Source organism: Chiloscyllium plagiosum, unplaced genomic scaffold (genome assembly GCF_037043375.1).
Source record: "Chiloscyllium plagiosum isolate Xiang-an unplaced genomic scaffold, Cpla_swu_hap1 HiC_scaffold_6, whole genome shotgun sequence".
Lineage (NCBI taxonomy): Eukaryota > Metazoa > Chordata > Chondrichthyes > Orectolobiformes > Hemiscylliidae > Chiloscyllium > Chiloscyllium plagiosum.
In genome coordinates, this window is record NW_028270144.1 from 4,500,727 (window position 1) to 4,515,495 (window position 14,769).

The following is a 14,769-nucleotide window of genomic DNA, read 5'->3' on the forward strand; positions in this document are numbered from 1 at the left end:
ATTTACTGGTTAATAGATCTGTTCAATAGATTAGACTCTGAGCCACATACTGCCTTCTAGTGAAATAAAAGAAGATTGTGCAAGGATGATGATTATAAGCATAAACCAAAATACTAACATAAAACTAAAATGCAACAGAGAATTCATGCTTTAGTTCAGTGCTTGCTATAAATTGTTCTGACCTTAGAACAATGAAGGCACAGTAGGATTATATAATTTTTTGGGGATTCTGTAGAGACTTCACTCATGATTAAAACAGTTAATCATGTTTGTCAGAAGCATTGTTCACACTTAAGCAATGTGGAACAATTGATCGATACACATTTAATTTTCTCCCGTTTCTTTTTGAGCCAAAGTCGGCTGTTTTGACTTTATGTTTCTTTACTGATGTAGTTCATCAGTTTTATTGAGGACACCTCCGTGTTGGTTCACATTCTGAGTATCAAGTCTATTCAGACATTTTTTCTTACCATTGCATTGAACAAGCCTGCCGAAATGCTAGCCTAACTTGGTTATGACACGTTTGCTGATGATCTTGAAGCTCCAAGTCTTGAACACTAAATCTTAATCCACTATTGAGAGGATTCTATGTGATCAGAAATGATTGAATTTTCAGCTCCCCTGAAGATGAATACAGAGGCAGAGAGCCCCTAAAATTATTCGTACTAGGCCATGTGTTTGTTTCAAGGCATTGATCCTAGCTCCTGCTATCTTCTGGGAAGAGAATTACCCTTGTCTCATCACAGCCTCCAGCATCAATGAAGTAAGGTGAGTGCCAGCTACCAATTACTCTGTAACATTTCTCCTTCCTCTGCTAGAGTGGCAGGCGTTTTTACTATCAGTGGATTTCATCCAAAAAGCAGGCAACAGTCTTAGTGATGGCTGCTTTGAATGTCCAAATAAGCCCCATTTTTGCCTGGCTCCCCTCTGTTCCAGACCCACCGACTCTGAATGGAAGGTAATTGTCTCCAAACCAATTCAGGGCTCATCCCTGAGAAAACCAGGACTTCTAGCATTTACCCATTGATAGAGAGTTCAAAAGGAAACCTGACTCCTATTTCCTCGTTCCATAATGATAATTCAGAAACTGTCTTTCAGATGAGATGTTGAATCGAGGCCCCCTGCTCTGATTCTCGTGGTACAGTTGAATGTTTAAAAAATTATGTAAGATTAAAGTGGTGCTGGCAAAGCACAACAGGTCAGGCAGCATCCGAGGAGCAGGAAAATCAGGGCTTCCTGATGAAGGGCTTTGCCCGAAATGTCGATTTTCCTGCACTTCGGATGCTGCCTGACCTGCTGTGCTTTGCCAGCACCATTCTAATCTTGACTCTAATCTGCAGCACCTGTAGTACCCACCTCCGCCTAAAAATCTATACAGTCCATTTTAAATCTTGTCAATTCCTCCAAAGTCCTGACTAGTACATCTCCCTTAAGTAACATCATAAAGATTACAAATGTTGGCTGCTTTGTGGGTGGCATGGTGGCACAGTGGTTAGCACTGCTGCCTCACAGCGCCAGAGACCCGGGTTCAATTCCCGCCTCAGGCGACTGACTGTGTGGAGTTTGCACGTTCTCCCTGTGTCTGCGTGGGTTTCCTCTGGGTGCTCCGGTTTCCTCCCACAGTCCAAAATGTGCAGGTTAGGTGAATTGGCCACACTAAATTGCCCGTAGTGTTAGGTGCAGGGGTAAATGTAGGGGAATGGGTCTGGGTGAGTGCGCTTTGGCAGGTCGGTGTGGACTTGTTGGGCCGAAGGGCCTGTTTCCACACTGTAAAGTAATCTAATCTAATCTAATCTATCCCAGTACTTTCTATCACAACTTAACATGCTACTCTGACCAAAACCCTTGTAGACAGTATTGAAAGTCACCACCTACAACTCCCCGAGACCAAAGACCTGCTCAGTTATTGTGCTACTAAGACATTCACATTGGGGTTTAACCTGTGTGTCTCCGTCTGAAGCTCCTGTAGAAGTATGAATTACCATCTTTTCAAGGGATCTATCCCCACACTTTTTGATGCTGCTGTGAAGGTTTGAAGAAGTGTAGACTGGTGATGAAGGAAACAATTATGTTAGCTGCTGGGACTATGAGTGCTCAGATGGGGAAGCTCTTGTTGCAGACTAATTTAACATGAAAGAGTGGAAGCCTTCCAATGGATGATTTTTATACTTGGGTGCCATGATGGGCATATGGATGCAATCTATGATGCCCTGTACTAGGGGAATCCAGCAATCCATACAAAACCCAAAGACCCCTCTCCCTGTATGTCTGTGTCTACCATTGAGTGAGTGTTGTGTCCATCTTTGGCAATAAGGGCAGCAGTGAACAGTATTGAAGGCTTGAGCACCATTATTTTCCTGCCGTTCCTTTCTCCCCTTTGCATACTTGGTGCTCAGGTTTCTGTCATTCCTGTGAAGGATATTTCCCTTCATTGACACTGGGCCCAAAATCAGAGAGCCTGTCTGATTTCCAGCAGAAGCCTTCCTGGGTCTGAAGGTTCACCAAGAAATCAAGAGCATACAACAACTTGGGTAGCATTCCATTTAGCGGGGGGTACACCTTGATTAAACTACTAAGCAATAGCGCATAGTCACAATGATGCTGGTTGCTGCGGACCAGGATATGTCTCAGATAGTCAATCCATTCTCATGGCATGTCTTCTGGAACAGGTTGCCACTCTGTTCTACCCTGATTACAGCAGTGAGTTGTTTACAAAATCTTTCCTTTAGAGGCCATGTTGTGGCTGTACAGGACATTGGTTCGGCCATTTTTTGAATACTGCATGTGATTCTGGTCTCCCTGCTACAGGAAAGATGTTTTGAAACTTGAAACGGTTTAGAAAAGATTTACAAGGATGTCTCCAGGGTTGGAGGGTTTGAGCGATAGGGAGAGGCTGAATAAGCTGAGGCTGTTTTACCTGGAGCCTCAGAGGCTGAGGGGTGACCTTATAGAGGTTTACAAAATCATGAGGATCATGGATAGGGTAAATGGACAAGATCTTTTCCCCAGGCCTGGGGAGTCCAAACCTAGAGGGCATAGGTTTAAGGTGAGAGGGGAAAGAAGTAAAAGGGAAACTTTTTCACACAGAGGGTGATGTGTGCATGGAATGAGCTGCCAAAAGAAGTGGTGGAGGCTGGTACTGTCACAACATGTAAAAGACATTTGGATGGATGTAAAAATAGGAAGGGTTTAGAGGGAGTTAGGTCAAATGCTGGCAAATGGGATGAGATTAATTTAGGATATCTGGTCAGCATGGACAAGCTGGACCCAAAAGTCTGCTTCTGTGCTGTACATCTCTATGACTCTAAGATAATACCAAATTTTGTGCCATTTCATTGTTTTTCATTTACATTACTGTTCTGTTCAAAGCTGTCTGTCGACTTCCTTGAATTTGTATTGAATTTATTGTCACGTGTACCGAGGCATAGTGAAAACCTTTGTCTTGTGAGCAATACAGACAGATCACAGAGTTAAGTGGCATAGATAAGCAAATAATAGGTAAACAGCAGCAGAAACCAAAACACAGGGACAGGTGAATGCTAAGAGTTTGTGAGTCAATTTAGTATTCTCATAACAGTAGGGTAGAAACTATTTCAAAACCAGCTACTGCGTGTGTTCAGGCTTTTGCACCTTCTCCTTGATGGTAGAGATTGTCGAAAAGCATTGTCAGGATGGATCTTTGAGAACACTCGCGGCCTTTCCTTGACAGCGCGCCTGGTAGATGGATTCTATAAATGGAAGATTGGCCTTAGTGATTGTCCGGGCCGAGTTCACCACTCTCTGTAACCATCTCCAATCTTGAATGATACAGTTATCAGGTAGTGATACATCCAGACAGAATGCTCTCGATGGCGCACCTATAAAAGTTGGCAAGGTATTCGCTGTCATGCCTCAGGAAGAAGAGACGTTGTTGGGTTTTTGTAACCACATGAAGAGTCCAAGAAAGCTTGTTTTTGATGACCACTCCCAGGAGCTTAACACTCTCCACTCGTTCCAACTCTGTGTTGTTAATGTGGAGGGGGGCATGAGTAATATCCCACTGAAAGCCAATAATGAGTTCCTTGGTTTTGCCAGCATTGTGAGCTAGGTCGTTCTCAGTGCACCATTTTTACAGGTCTTCCACCTCACGTCTGTAGTCTGTTTCGTCGTCATCTGAGATTCGACCGACTATGGTGGTGTCATCAGCAAACTTATAAATGGCATTAGTCTGGTATTTGGCAACACAGTCATGGGTGTACAGCACGTACAGTAGGGGGCTGAGTATGCACCCCTGGGGGGCTCCATGTTGAGTGTTAGTGAGGATGAAATATTGTCCCCAATCTTCACTGATTGTGGCCTGTGGGACAGGAAACTGAGGATCCCGTTGCAGAGAGTGGGGCTTAGTCCGAGATTACTAACCTTACCCTTACCTCCTTCAATGCTGGGATGAAGAAAGAGATATAATTGTAGTGACATAGCAGCTGACCCTATTCAAAGCTCAGGAGATGAATACGTATCCTGTTTTGTCACCTGTACTTTATTAAGGGCTACCTTGTCAGGTCCACGCCTGCCAACAACCCACCCTCCCCTCCCGGCACCTTCCTCTGCCACCACAGGAATTGCAAAACCTGCACCCACACCTCCCCCCTCACCTCCATACAAGGTCCTAAAGGAGTCTTCCACATTTTACACCTGCACTTTCACACACGTCATTTACTGTATCCATTGCTCCCGATGCGGTCTCCTCTATATTGGGGAGACAGGATGCCTACTCGCAGAGTGCTTCAGAGAACATCTCCGGGACACCTGCACCAACCAACCCCACTGCCCTGTTGTCAAATACTTCAACTCCCCCTCCCACTCCACCAAGGACATTCAGGTCCTGGGCGTCCCTCATTGCCACTCCCTTACCACCCAACGCCTGGAGGAAGAACACCTCATCTTCTGCCTCGGGACCCTCCAACCCCATGGCACCAATGTGGATTTCACCAGTTTCCTCATCTTATCCCAGATCCAACCTTCCAACTTGGCAACGCCCTCATGACCTGTCCTACCCGTCCATCTTCCTCCCGACCTATCTGCACCATGCTCCCCTCTGACCTATTGCCTTTATCCCCACCTTCATCCACCTATTGCACTCTTAGCTACCTTCCCCCCAGCCCCACCCACCTCCTATTTATCTCTCCATCCCCGAGGCTCCCAGCCTCATTCTTGATGAAAGGCTTTTCCTGAAATATTGATTTTCCTGGTCCTTGAATGCTGCCTGACCTGCTGTTCTTTACCAGCACCACACTCTTGACTTTATTAAGGGCAGTCCCTTACCAGGCTTCAGTCCCCTTTGTCTTCACTGACCACATTATTGGGCCAGTATAATACCCTTGAGCAACCGTAGCTGACTCCCAATTTTGTACCCACCTCCTTTCAGGTGATCCGTTTCTGAAAGCATGGTTAATATATACTGCCTCTTAAAAAATTGAATTTGTAACTTTAACAAGCTCTTAACAAGATTTTAAACAGTGCTATTTTGGCTCAATGGAGGGGCAGGGATGGATTTTGCCCATCTTTCCCCCACAACACACACATACCCAACCCTGATGATTGTTTTCTGGACTGAGATCAGCACCTTAAAATGAGCATTGTTTGGAATGAATTGCAAATGCAGCCCGTAGTGGTCTTCGAAGGCTTCTGTAAAAATCACATTGAAGAAAGATGGTTTTCTATTCTGAGACTGGTGTGAGTTGTTGATCAGGCAACAGTGACCTGCAGGTGTTGATGAGGAAGGATGGGGAGGATATTTAAATTAAACATAGCAGGCTAGTAACCATCAGTATTTAATTATTAAAGTGCACACATTCCATTTTAAACACATAAAATCTGTGTTCTTAAATTTAGATAATATTTTTGCAAAATTATTTTACCCATTTGAGCTTGAGCTTGAAACACTTGTACTTGCTGTAAGTAGAAGGTCTGTAAAGAAATTTGTTCTTGGCATGAGCTACAAGTTGCTGGTAATTATCAAAATGGCTCTTGGCCTGCTACCACGATGTGGGCTTTGTTTCCAGTAGGGTATTACTATCGATATTGCAATACTTATGTTCAATCTTGTCACATAAGAACTAGACAGATGTGGATAACATTCTCTGATACACTGATTATGTAATAGGCTTGTCTCTTAAAGGAACTTAAAGGATCTCATTTTAACTAGATGTAATATAACTCTTAGCTTGCTCAGCTCCTTATTACAGAGGAGTACCGTGGCAGTGAAGAGATCAGGAAGTAGGCTTCATCCCTCTCATCCCAAGCTTTCAATTGCAGTCTGATCTCCCAGCCTATTTAACTGACCTTCCAATCCAGTTTCCCTCAGTTTGATGTGATCCTGTCATGCATGCTGTCACTTGAGAGTTTACTCTGCTTTGCTCCCAAATATGAACTTAAAAAGAAGATATCCTCATGAAGACAATGAGGTTACCTGTGAAACTCTGAAGCTTCCCTCTCCTCCCAGCAAGCTCAGAAAACAAACCAGTACACATACCACTGAGTCTTGAAGACAATGCCAGGATTTTCCTGATAGAGTTTCCATTCCACCATTGCCATCATGGCCTTTGAGCTTTGACCCCAAGATCTTATTCTGTCACTCCACTGGGGATGATAGCCTATGGTTTGGAACCTGAGTTAAGTGTTTGCCCTGATTTAGTTGCGTAATTTTCCAGTTACACTTGTAACAACATTTGAGTTTCATTCAGCCATGATTCACATTTAAACATTAAGGTTTTCAAATAAATTGAATGCATAAATCATTATCTTCAATAAAAAGATTTTTTTGTTTATTTTGAAGAATTAAATGTACATTGTTTAGTATAAGAACCCCCCCCCCCCCCCCCCCCCCCCGCCCCTGAAACCCCTGGCTGCATATATCTGATAATTGTTTAAAGAAGCAAACAGCAGTCTATCTGATCTTTTATTTATTAAGCAATTAACTAAATAGTTCAACTCTGCAGTCAGCAGCTTATTGCTCAGATCACTTAAAGCAGCCAGACTCTCTCAACATAAACTTAGTTCAAGTCAGATCAAGGAAGAAAATCTTTTTCTTTGAAAGAGTATTCTTGTGACACAGTCCTGTAATCATTAAGAGTGCAAGGCATAAAACCTTGACGTTGAAATTTTTTAAAAAAATTACAGTATTTTATTGCAGCAGTATGCAGAGGTATGATGTGGATTCAGACTGATATCACTGAGACTCTACCTCAGGGGAAGAATCAGCTCATAGACACCCCCTGCTCAGAACTGTATTTCTGGAGTCAGTGAAAGTAGGTCACCTTGTCTGCTTCCTTGCTGGTAGCCCTGGGAAAAGAAAAGACATAATTTACTGTGAAGAAAATAAATTGCAGGGTAAAATTGCAATGCTTGAAAGAAGTGTTGTACAAGGTTAGTATAGGATGGTTTGTGTTTGAATCATTTTGGGCTTCTCCTTTACGAAGAGCATTTTATGATCTGAGCACCATCTTTAAAAATTAATTAATATAAGAATGGCACTCAACTTCATTTTATTCATTTGTCTACTCATATTTATCGGTGTCTCATTGAGTTCACCGGATTGATGATAGCAAACACAGACAGAGCAGAAACTAAGTAAAACCATGCCAGGGACTGAAATTAACAAAACATCAGAACTACATTAGTAGTTGATGACCAAGGTGAGTGATTGTATACCTGATAGTATCAGGCTCCCTAACACTTTCCATTTGCTTAAAACACTTGTCACAAGTTAACAGGTTCAAAATTATAGCTTTTTAAAAATGCGCCTTTAAGGTATCCATTAATATTTTCCACCAGTTTTGTCCTTTAGAACAAGCTGCAGTTTCCTTTCTTCATACTATTTTAATGGAAAGACATTCTTTTTATTTTTCGTCTGCACCAATATTAGCAACATGACATGCCCTACCAAAAGAACACACACATTTGCAAAGCGCTCTGTCAATACATTAGTTTGAGTCAAGAGCAGAATCTTCTGTTTGTTGGTGGTGAGCTTGGAGGGAAGGTTATAACATTGGGCAGGATAGAGGCTACCATTAAGACAGTCATCTCTTTAGCTCCACCTGAACTAAGTCCTGGGTAGAAGACCCATGGTCAAGCTTCAAAGCCTGCTTCCCATTAAGACCTTTAAGTGGCCACTTAATGATGAGTCAGGGCCTTATGCCACCATCAGTATTAATCCTCTAGTAGGCATGTCTGTTGCTATCCGGCATAAAAAGCAGCTAAAACTGTGTGGTCAGCTTGTTATCTTAGGAGGCAAGGGAAGGTGGTGAGGGAGATTTCCCAACAGACTTTATATTGAGGAGAGGGCTGAGCCAACTAAGAACCGTTCCTGCCCTTGCTGCTGGTCCCCACACCCATCTCTGCATTACTCCCACAGTTCTGCACACATTATTTACCTGTGGCCAGGATCACTTCCTCATCCTGGCACTCTGGAAGATGTTTCTCCTGCAGCTACCGCTGCCTCCACTGCGCTGCCGTGCGTAAGTTATGCCAGCCGCTGATTGGCCAAAAGCTCTCATTTGGTGAGATCTCTACACTGGGATCTTGATTCCTAGGGGAGGCTCTATAATGTTCTTGCCAATGCCTGATTGGTTTGTGGTTTGTTGTACCTTGCTGAAGAGAGACAGGGCAGGCCTCCCACCAGCTCTCTATCCATTAGGGCAAGAACCCCACACCTCAGCAGGATTTCACCCATGGATTCAATTACGGCATAGAAGAACTTTAGAACTTAGAATCCCAACAGTGTAGAAACAGCAAATCCACACCGACCCTCCAAAGAGTAACCCATCCTGACCCATTCCCTTATTTATCTACATTTCCCCTGACTAACGCACCTAACATTATGGGCAATTTAGTATGGCCAATCCACCTGCACATCTTTGTGACTGTGGGAGGAAAGCGGAGCACCCTGTGGAAACTCATGCAGACACAGGGAGAATGTGCAAACTCCACACAGACAGTTGCCCGAAGCTGGAATTGAACCTGTGTCCCTGGTGCTGTGAGACTGCAGTACTAACCACTGAGCCACCATGCAGCCCCTGAAGAAATTCAGTTGGCCCATTGAGTCTATACCGGCTCCCCTTGGATGTTCCAGTTGGTTCCATTCCCCACCCTTTCCCCATAATTGTACATATTAATTTGTTTTAAATATCCATTCGAGTTCTTCTTGAAAATACTGATCTTGCCCACTCTGCTGACCTCATGGACAATGAGTTCCTAGTCATTGTCACACGTTGCATAAAATCATTGTTTGTCTCATTCCCCCTGCATCTCTTGATTGAAACCTTGTCTGTGTTCTCTAGTCATTGCAAGGATGAGCTCTTTCAGTCCTTCAGTGGAATTCAGACATTTTCATTATGGAATTCTGCCCTTTGAAATGTTTCCGCAGAGGTGTAATTAGAGTATATTGCAGTTTACATTTGAAAAGAAAATGGTGCAATTGAGCTTATGGACTCAACAACTGAAAGGGAACAGGTTTGTTATTGATTCTGGTGCTGGCACTGTGTGTGTATTTTGTGTACCTCTGTTAACCTGCGCAATATGTTGATGTGTGGTTTTGTCCTGCGAGATTGTAATAATTAAATAATAAGATGGAAATTGAATAACCAACCAGAGGGCTGGAATTAATTCTCCCTGTCCATTTCCAAGCTTAACAAGCAACATTACTTTTTATTGAAAAAGAAATTAGACATCTCTTACTGTTTTTGTGGTCTCAGTGATAAACACTTGCCCCTAGTTCAAAGTATAAATATTTTTGGATAAAGAACCAAGCAGGCAAAAATGTGAAATACTTTGTATTTTAAAAACAATTCTACTGTATATTGTTACTGTAAAGCTAAATAACGGTGAATAATCTAAATGTAATCAGTTCCAACTATTGTTACAGTAATGATTTAAACAGCTTTCATTCATCTAAGAAAGAGAGCACTCTGGAAATAGCTGCTCTGGTGAGTAACTTGTGGCAGTCCATTGAGCATACATAATATTACAACTTGTTGCAAAAGTTTATTTTCGAGGTAGAGGAAATCTATATTAGGTCAATATTGTCATAGCAGTTTGCACACAAATGTTTGAAGATGATGGGACAGATTAGCAAAACAGCTAATGATCCTGAGATTGAAAACATAGAGGCATTGATAACAAAAAAAGGTTGGTGTAAGCCTATACAGAATGCTGATTCCATCCCAACTGGAGTATTGGACTGGACGTTACAAATTCAAGTTTGGCTGTACCCTAGTCGCTCATTTCACCACACGTCACCAGTATCTCAGAAGGCAACACGGTGTAAAAATTGAACTGTTCTCACTGTTTTTAAAAAAACATTAACAAGCTTTTGCTCATTAAAGACCCAGGTGTGAGTAATTTTTAATCGCCCATTGAATTTGTTTGGGTATATTTGTGCTGTGTAATATGTGTAGTTATTGGAATGGGAAGTTTCAAGCAGAGGAATGTGTGAGGGAACTTCCAGGAGCAGGTGGTGTTGGTGAGGGAATGGCACTGAACCAGGTATCTGGAATACTTGTGCTGAGACCTCCAGCTACAAGCGGTGACTATGAGGAGGAGTGCCAAGCAGAGAAGCTGGAATAGGTAAATGCATCCTTTCTGGGGAGATAGTAGTGTTGGGTGAAGGAATCCACATGGGTTAAAGAGTCAGATAGTCAAAATATTTCCTCAACGAGATTTAAACCACAGGGTAACTTCACGTAAGTACTGTGTCTTCCATTTTTCACTTTTAATTCCCCTTCAATTTTGTGATGATCTGATGCCAGTAGAATAAAAGGATCTCTGTTTCATGACCTTCAGGGTGTGTGTGTTTCGTCTTTCAGATGTGAAAGCTTTGGATTAAGGCCTGAAGAGATTTACTAGCATCGTTGCAGGAATGAGTCTGAGGTGTTTGGATAGGCTAGAGAAGCTGGCTTTGTTCTCTTTAGAACATAGATGGCAAAGAGGAAACTAGATTAGAATGATTAAGATCATGAAAGCCATAATCTAGAGAGGAATTGCTGATAAAAAGCAAACACAGTCTTAAGATGGGAGAAAGTGAGGTCTGCAGATGCTGGAGATCAGAGTCAAAAGTATGTTGCTGGAAAAGCACAGCAGGTCAGGCAGCATCCAAGGAGCAGGAGAGTCGACGTTTTGGGCCGGACCTGTTCATCAGGAATGAGGCTGGGAGCCTCTGGGGTGGAGAGATAAATGGGAGGGGGGTGGGGCTGGGGAGAAGGTAGCTAAGAGTGCAATAGGTGGATGGAAGTGGGGGTAAAGGTGATAGGTCAGAGAGGAGGGTGGAGCGGATAGGTGGGAAGAAAGAATGACAGGTGGGACAGGTCATGAGGATGGTGCTGAGCTGGATAGTTGGAACTGGGGTAAGGTGGGGGGAGGGGAAATGAGGAAACTGGTGACGACCGCATTGATGCCATGGGGTTGAAGGGTCCCGAGGCAGAAGATAAGGCGTTCTTTCTCCAGGCCTCAGATGGTGAGGAGTGGCAATGGAGGAGGCCCAGGAGCTGCATGTCCTTGGCAGAGTGGGAGGGGGAGTTGAAATGTTTGGCCACGGGGCAGTGGGGTTGATTGGTGTGTGTGTCCTGGAGATGTCCTCTAAAGCGCTCAGTGTGAAGGCGTCCAGTCTCCCCAATATAGAGGAGACCGCATTGTGAGCAACAGATACAATAAATGATATGGGTGAAAGTACAAGTGAAATTTTGATGGTTGACAAAAGGAAGAAGAGGTGACTTGCAGAAAGTCCTGCATTTACCGTGGTGAATCCACCTAACCTGTACAGTACAGGGCAATTTAGCATGGTCAATCCACCCAACCTGCACATGTTTGGACTGTGGGAGGCAACTGGAGCACCCAGCAGAAACTCACACAAAAACCGAGACAATGTACAAACTCTACATAAGACACCCACGGTTGGAATTGAACTTAAGTCCCTGACGCTGAGAGACACCACTGCCACCCAAGCTTATATTTTTTACAAACTGCAAAATGGAACTGCGTGGTGATGTTTGAGATGGCCCTCTCTACCCCCAATATTTGTCAGATCAATTCCCCAATAATAATGTCAAACTAGCTGAATCCTGTCAGGGTCTCAAATCAGAGACACTGCAGATTGCAGTTGTAATGGTCTGCATATGAAGTCTTCACATCACCACATTGAGGAATTGAGAAGAATCTAAGTAATTCCCCAAATTGGGGTCATATTAGTGACGCGTGTATCTTGAGACTTCTACACCATTCCTGGTTGGCTGTTTTCAGATTGTCATTCACCAACATCTTAAACAAATGAACGTGGAGCAGGAGCATGCCATGCAGCCTTTCAATCTGTCACTTAATAAAGTCATCATTAATCTGATTGTGCTCACAAATCCACATTCCTACCTTTCCTTAATAACTTTTCACCTCCTTGCTGACCTAGACTTGCTCACCTCTGTTTCTATTGCATTTTCAGGAAGAGTTCCAAAGACTCATGACCTCTGTGAGAAAAAATATCACCTGATCTCTATTTGAAATGTGTGACCACTTATTTTTAACAAGTGACTCCTAGTTTTGAATTCTCCATAAGAGGAAACAGCCTCTTCATGTCTAGTCTATATGTTTCAATTAAGTTGCCTTTTACTCCTCTAAACATATGCTAATAAAACATAGCCTGTTCAACTTTTTTCATAAGACCATCTTCTGGTCTTCTCTAAATGCATTTCACCTTTCCTTGAAGAAAGTGATCAATATTGTAATCCAGGTGCGCTATTTATCATTGAAGAATAATCTCCCAGATTTTGTATTCAATTTCTTTTGCGATTAGTGATAACATTCTATTTGCCTTTACTATTTATTGCTGTAGCTGCATAATAGTGTTTTGTGATTCATGCACTAGGTCACCCAGATCCTGCTCCATCTCAGAGCTCTTCAATCTGAACAAATTGTCCAGAGGCAGTCCTTTTTGGAAATATTAATTCTTAGAAGGGAGAGCAATGGAAATTCCTTTAAAAACAGAGGATTTTTACTATCTTAAAAATATTCTCAGTCCTTAAATGTGGTGTTAGATGTTACCTGGTGTCTGCACCTGGGCTAAAATGATAGCTTCTTAATTAGCAAGAGGATTAGATTAGATTCCCTACAGTGTGGAAACAGGCCCTTCAGCCCAACAAGTCCACACCGACCCTCCGAAGAGCAACCCACCCAGACCCATTTCCCCCTGCATGGCCAATTCACCTAACCTGCACATCTTTGGACTGTGGGAAGTAACCAGAGCACCGCAGGAAACTCATGCAGACACGGGACAATGTGCAAAGTCCACACAGACAGTTGCCCGAGGTGGGAATTGAACCCTGGTTCCTCGCAATGTGAGGCAGCAGTGCTAACCACTGAACCATCGTGCCACCCCAAAGGTTCAAGGGTTAAAAGCAGAAAAATGAGGTTGAGAAACATACCAGCCATGATCAAATTGCAGAGCACAGTCAGTGGACTGAAAGGCCTAATTCTGCTCTTATGGTGGGCGCCCACTTGGGAAGAGGGGTTACAATGCTGTTACTTATTAGGTTGGAGGTGAGATTTATGCCCCAGCAGGAGCAGTTGTCAATGCTAGAAGTACAGGCTGACCCCAGCGGAGATAATCACTGGAGCTGGAAACCACGGCAACTGAGGAGGAATTTTGGAATGTCAGGTTGGCAGCCCTGGCATGTGAGGTTGGAGTCTGAGTTTGTGAATCCAATGGTGCAAGGTAAAGGGGAAAGTGTGATTTTGGGATGAGGTTGTACCAGTGGGAACAGGGAAACAAGAGGAAATTCGCTACTACACTCATGCACCCGCCCTCTACTTTCCCAAGACTAGCCTGTGCAGCTTCAGTTGCTGATTTCCACATGATATGAGCCACCCCCATCCAATGAAATAATTGTGGGACTGGCACAGCTATAGCAGGGCTGAGAGGAAGTCCTATTTGGCCACTTAATGTATTCAATTAGCCCAAAAGACAAGCGGATGCCTTTATTTTTCCTCCAACCCTGGTCATTTTTCATTCTTCAAGGGGAATGTGGAAAATCTAGCCATGAAAATTCTCTGAGCCTAGTCTTGAAGTGTTATTATGATATTGATGTTTGTCTTTTTCTCACATTCCAACAAGGATGCACAAGAGAAAAAATTTGGGGTGAATGTAAACTATAAAAATTATAAGCACCTGTTTATTTCTCACGCTTTCTCTCTTTAAGGTCATAGTGACTACACATTTCCTTAACAGTAGATCACAGATTTGCCAGTCATGCCCAGGAACAGCACCACAAACTGGCCATCGTGCACGGAAACATGGAGAAGCTTTACCATGATTTGATGCACTATTTTGTTATCAATCCAAAGAAAGTCACAGCTGAGGAGTTTTTTAGTGATATAAGTAACTTCCGATCCATGTTCATGGTATGTTTATGTGGGATATGAAATTCTGGAAATAATGAAACAACCATTTTATTTACCTTACTTGTTATTTTGTATGAGGTCTGGGAGATGATGGTTTGCTGATGGAGGCGTGAGGTTGTGGTCGAGGGGCAGTAAGAGGAGGTGTCTGTGAGTTGGCGCCTGGCTTCAGCGATGTAGAGGTCAATGTGCCAAACTACCACTGCATTCCCCTTGTCTGATGGTTTGATGGTGAGCTTGGGGTTGAAGTGGAGGAGGTAGAGGGCTGTGGGTTATGAGGGCGAGAGGTTGGAGTGGGTGAGAAGAGTGGACAGGTTGAGGCAGTTGATGTCACGGCAGCAGTTAGAAATGAAG

The 14,769-nt window shown here is 43.3% G+C and overlaps 1 protein-coding gene across 2 annotated transcripts in view; it reads left to right on the forward strand.

Moving 5' to 3' along the window:
- Positions 1-14,769, forward strand: part of diaph3 (diaphanous-related formin 3) — a 582,462-nt gene that overhangs the window by 450,311 nt on the left and 117,382 nt on the right. For both annotated transcript variants that reach the window (XM_087987864.1, XM_087987865.1), the window contains one exon: positions 14,253-14,418. In XM_087987864.1, coding sequence (XP_087843990.1) covers positions 14,253-14,418 — 166 coding nt within the window. The remainder of the gene's footprint in view (positions 1-14,252; positions 14,419-14,769) is intronic.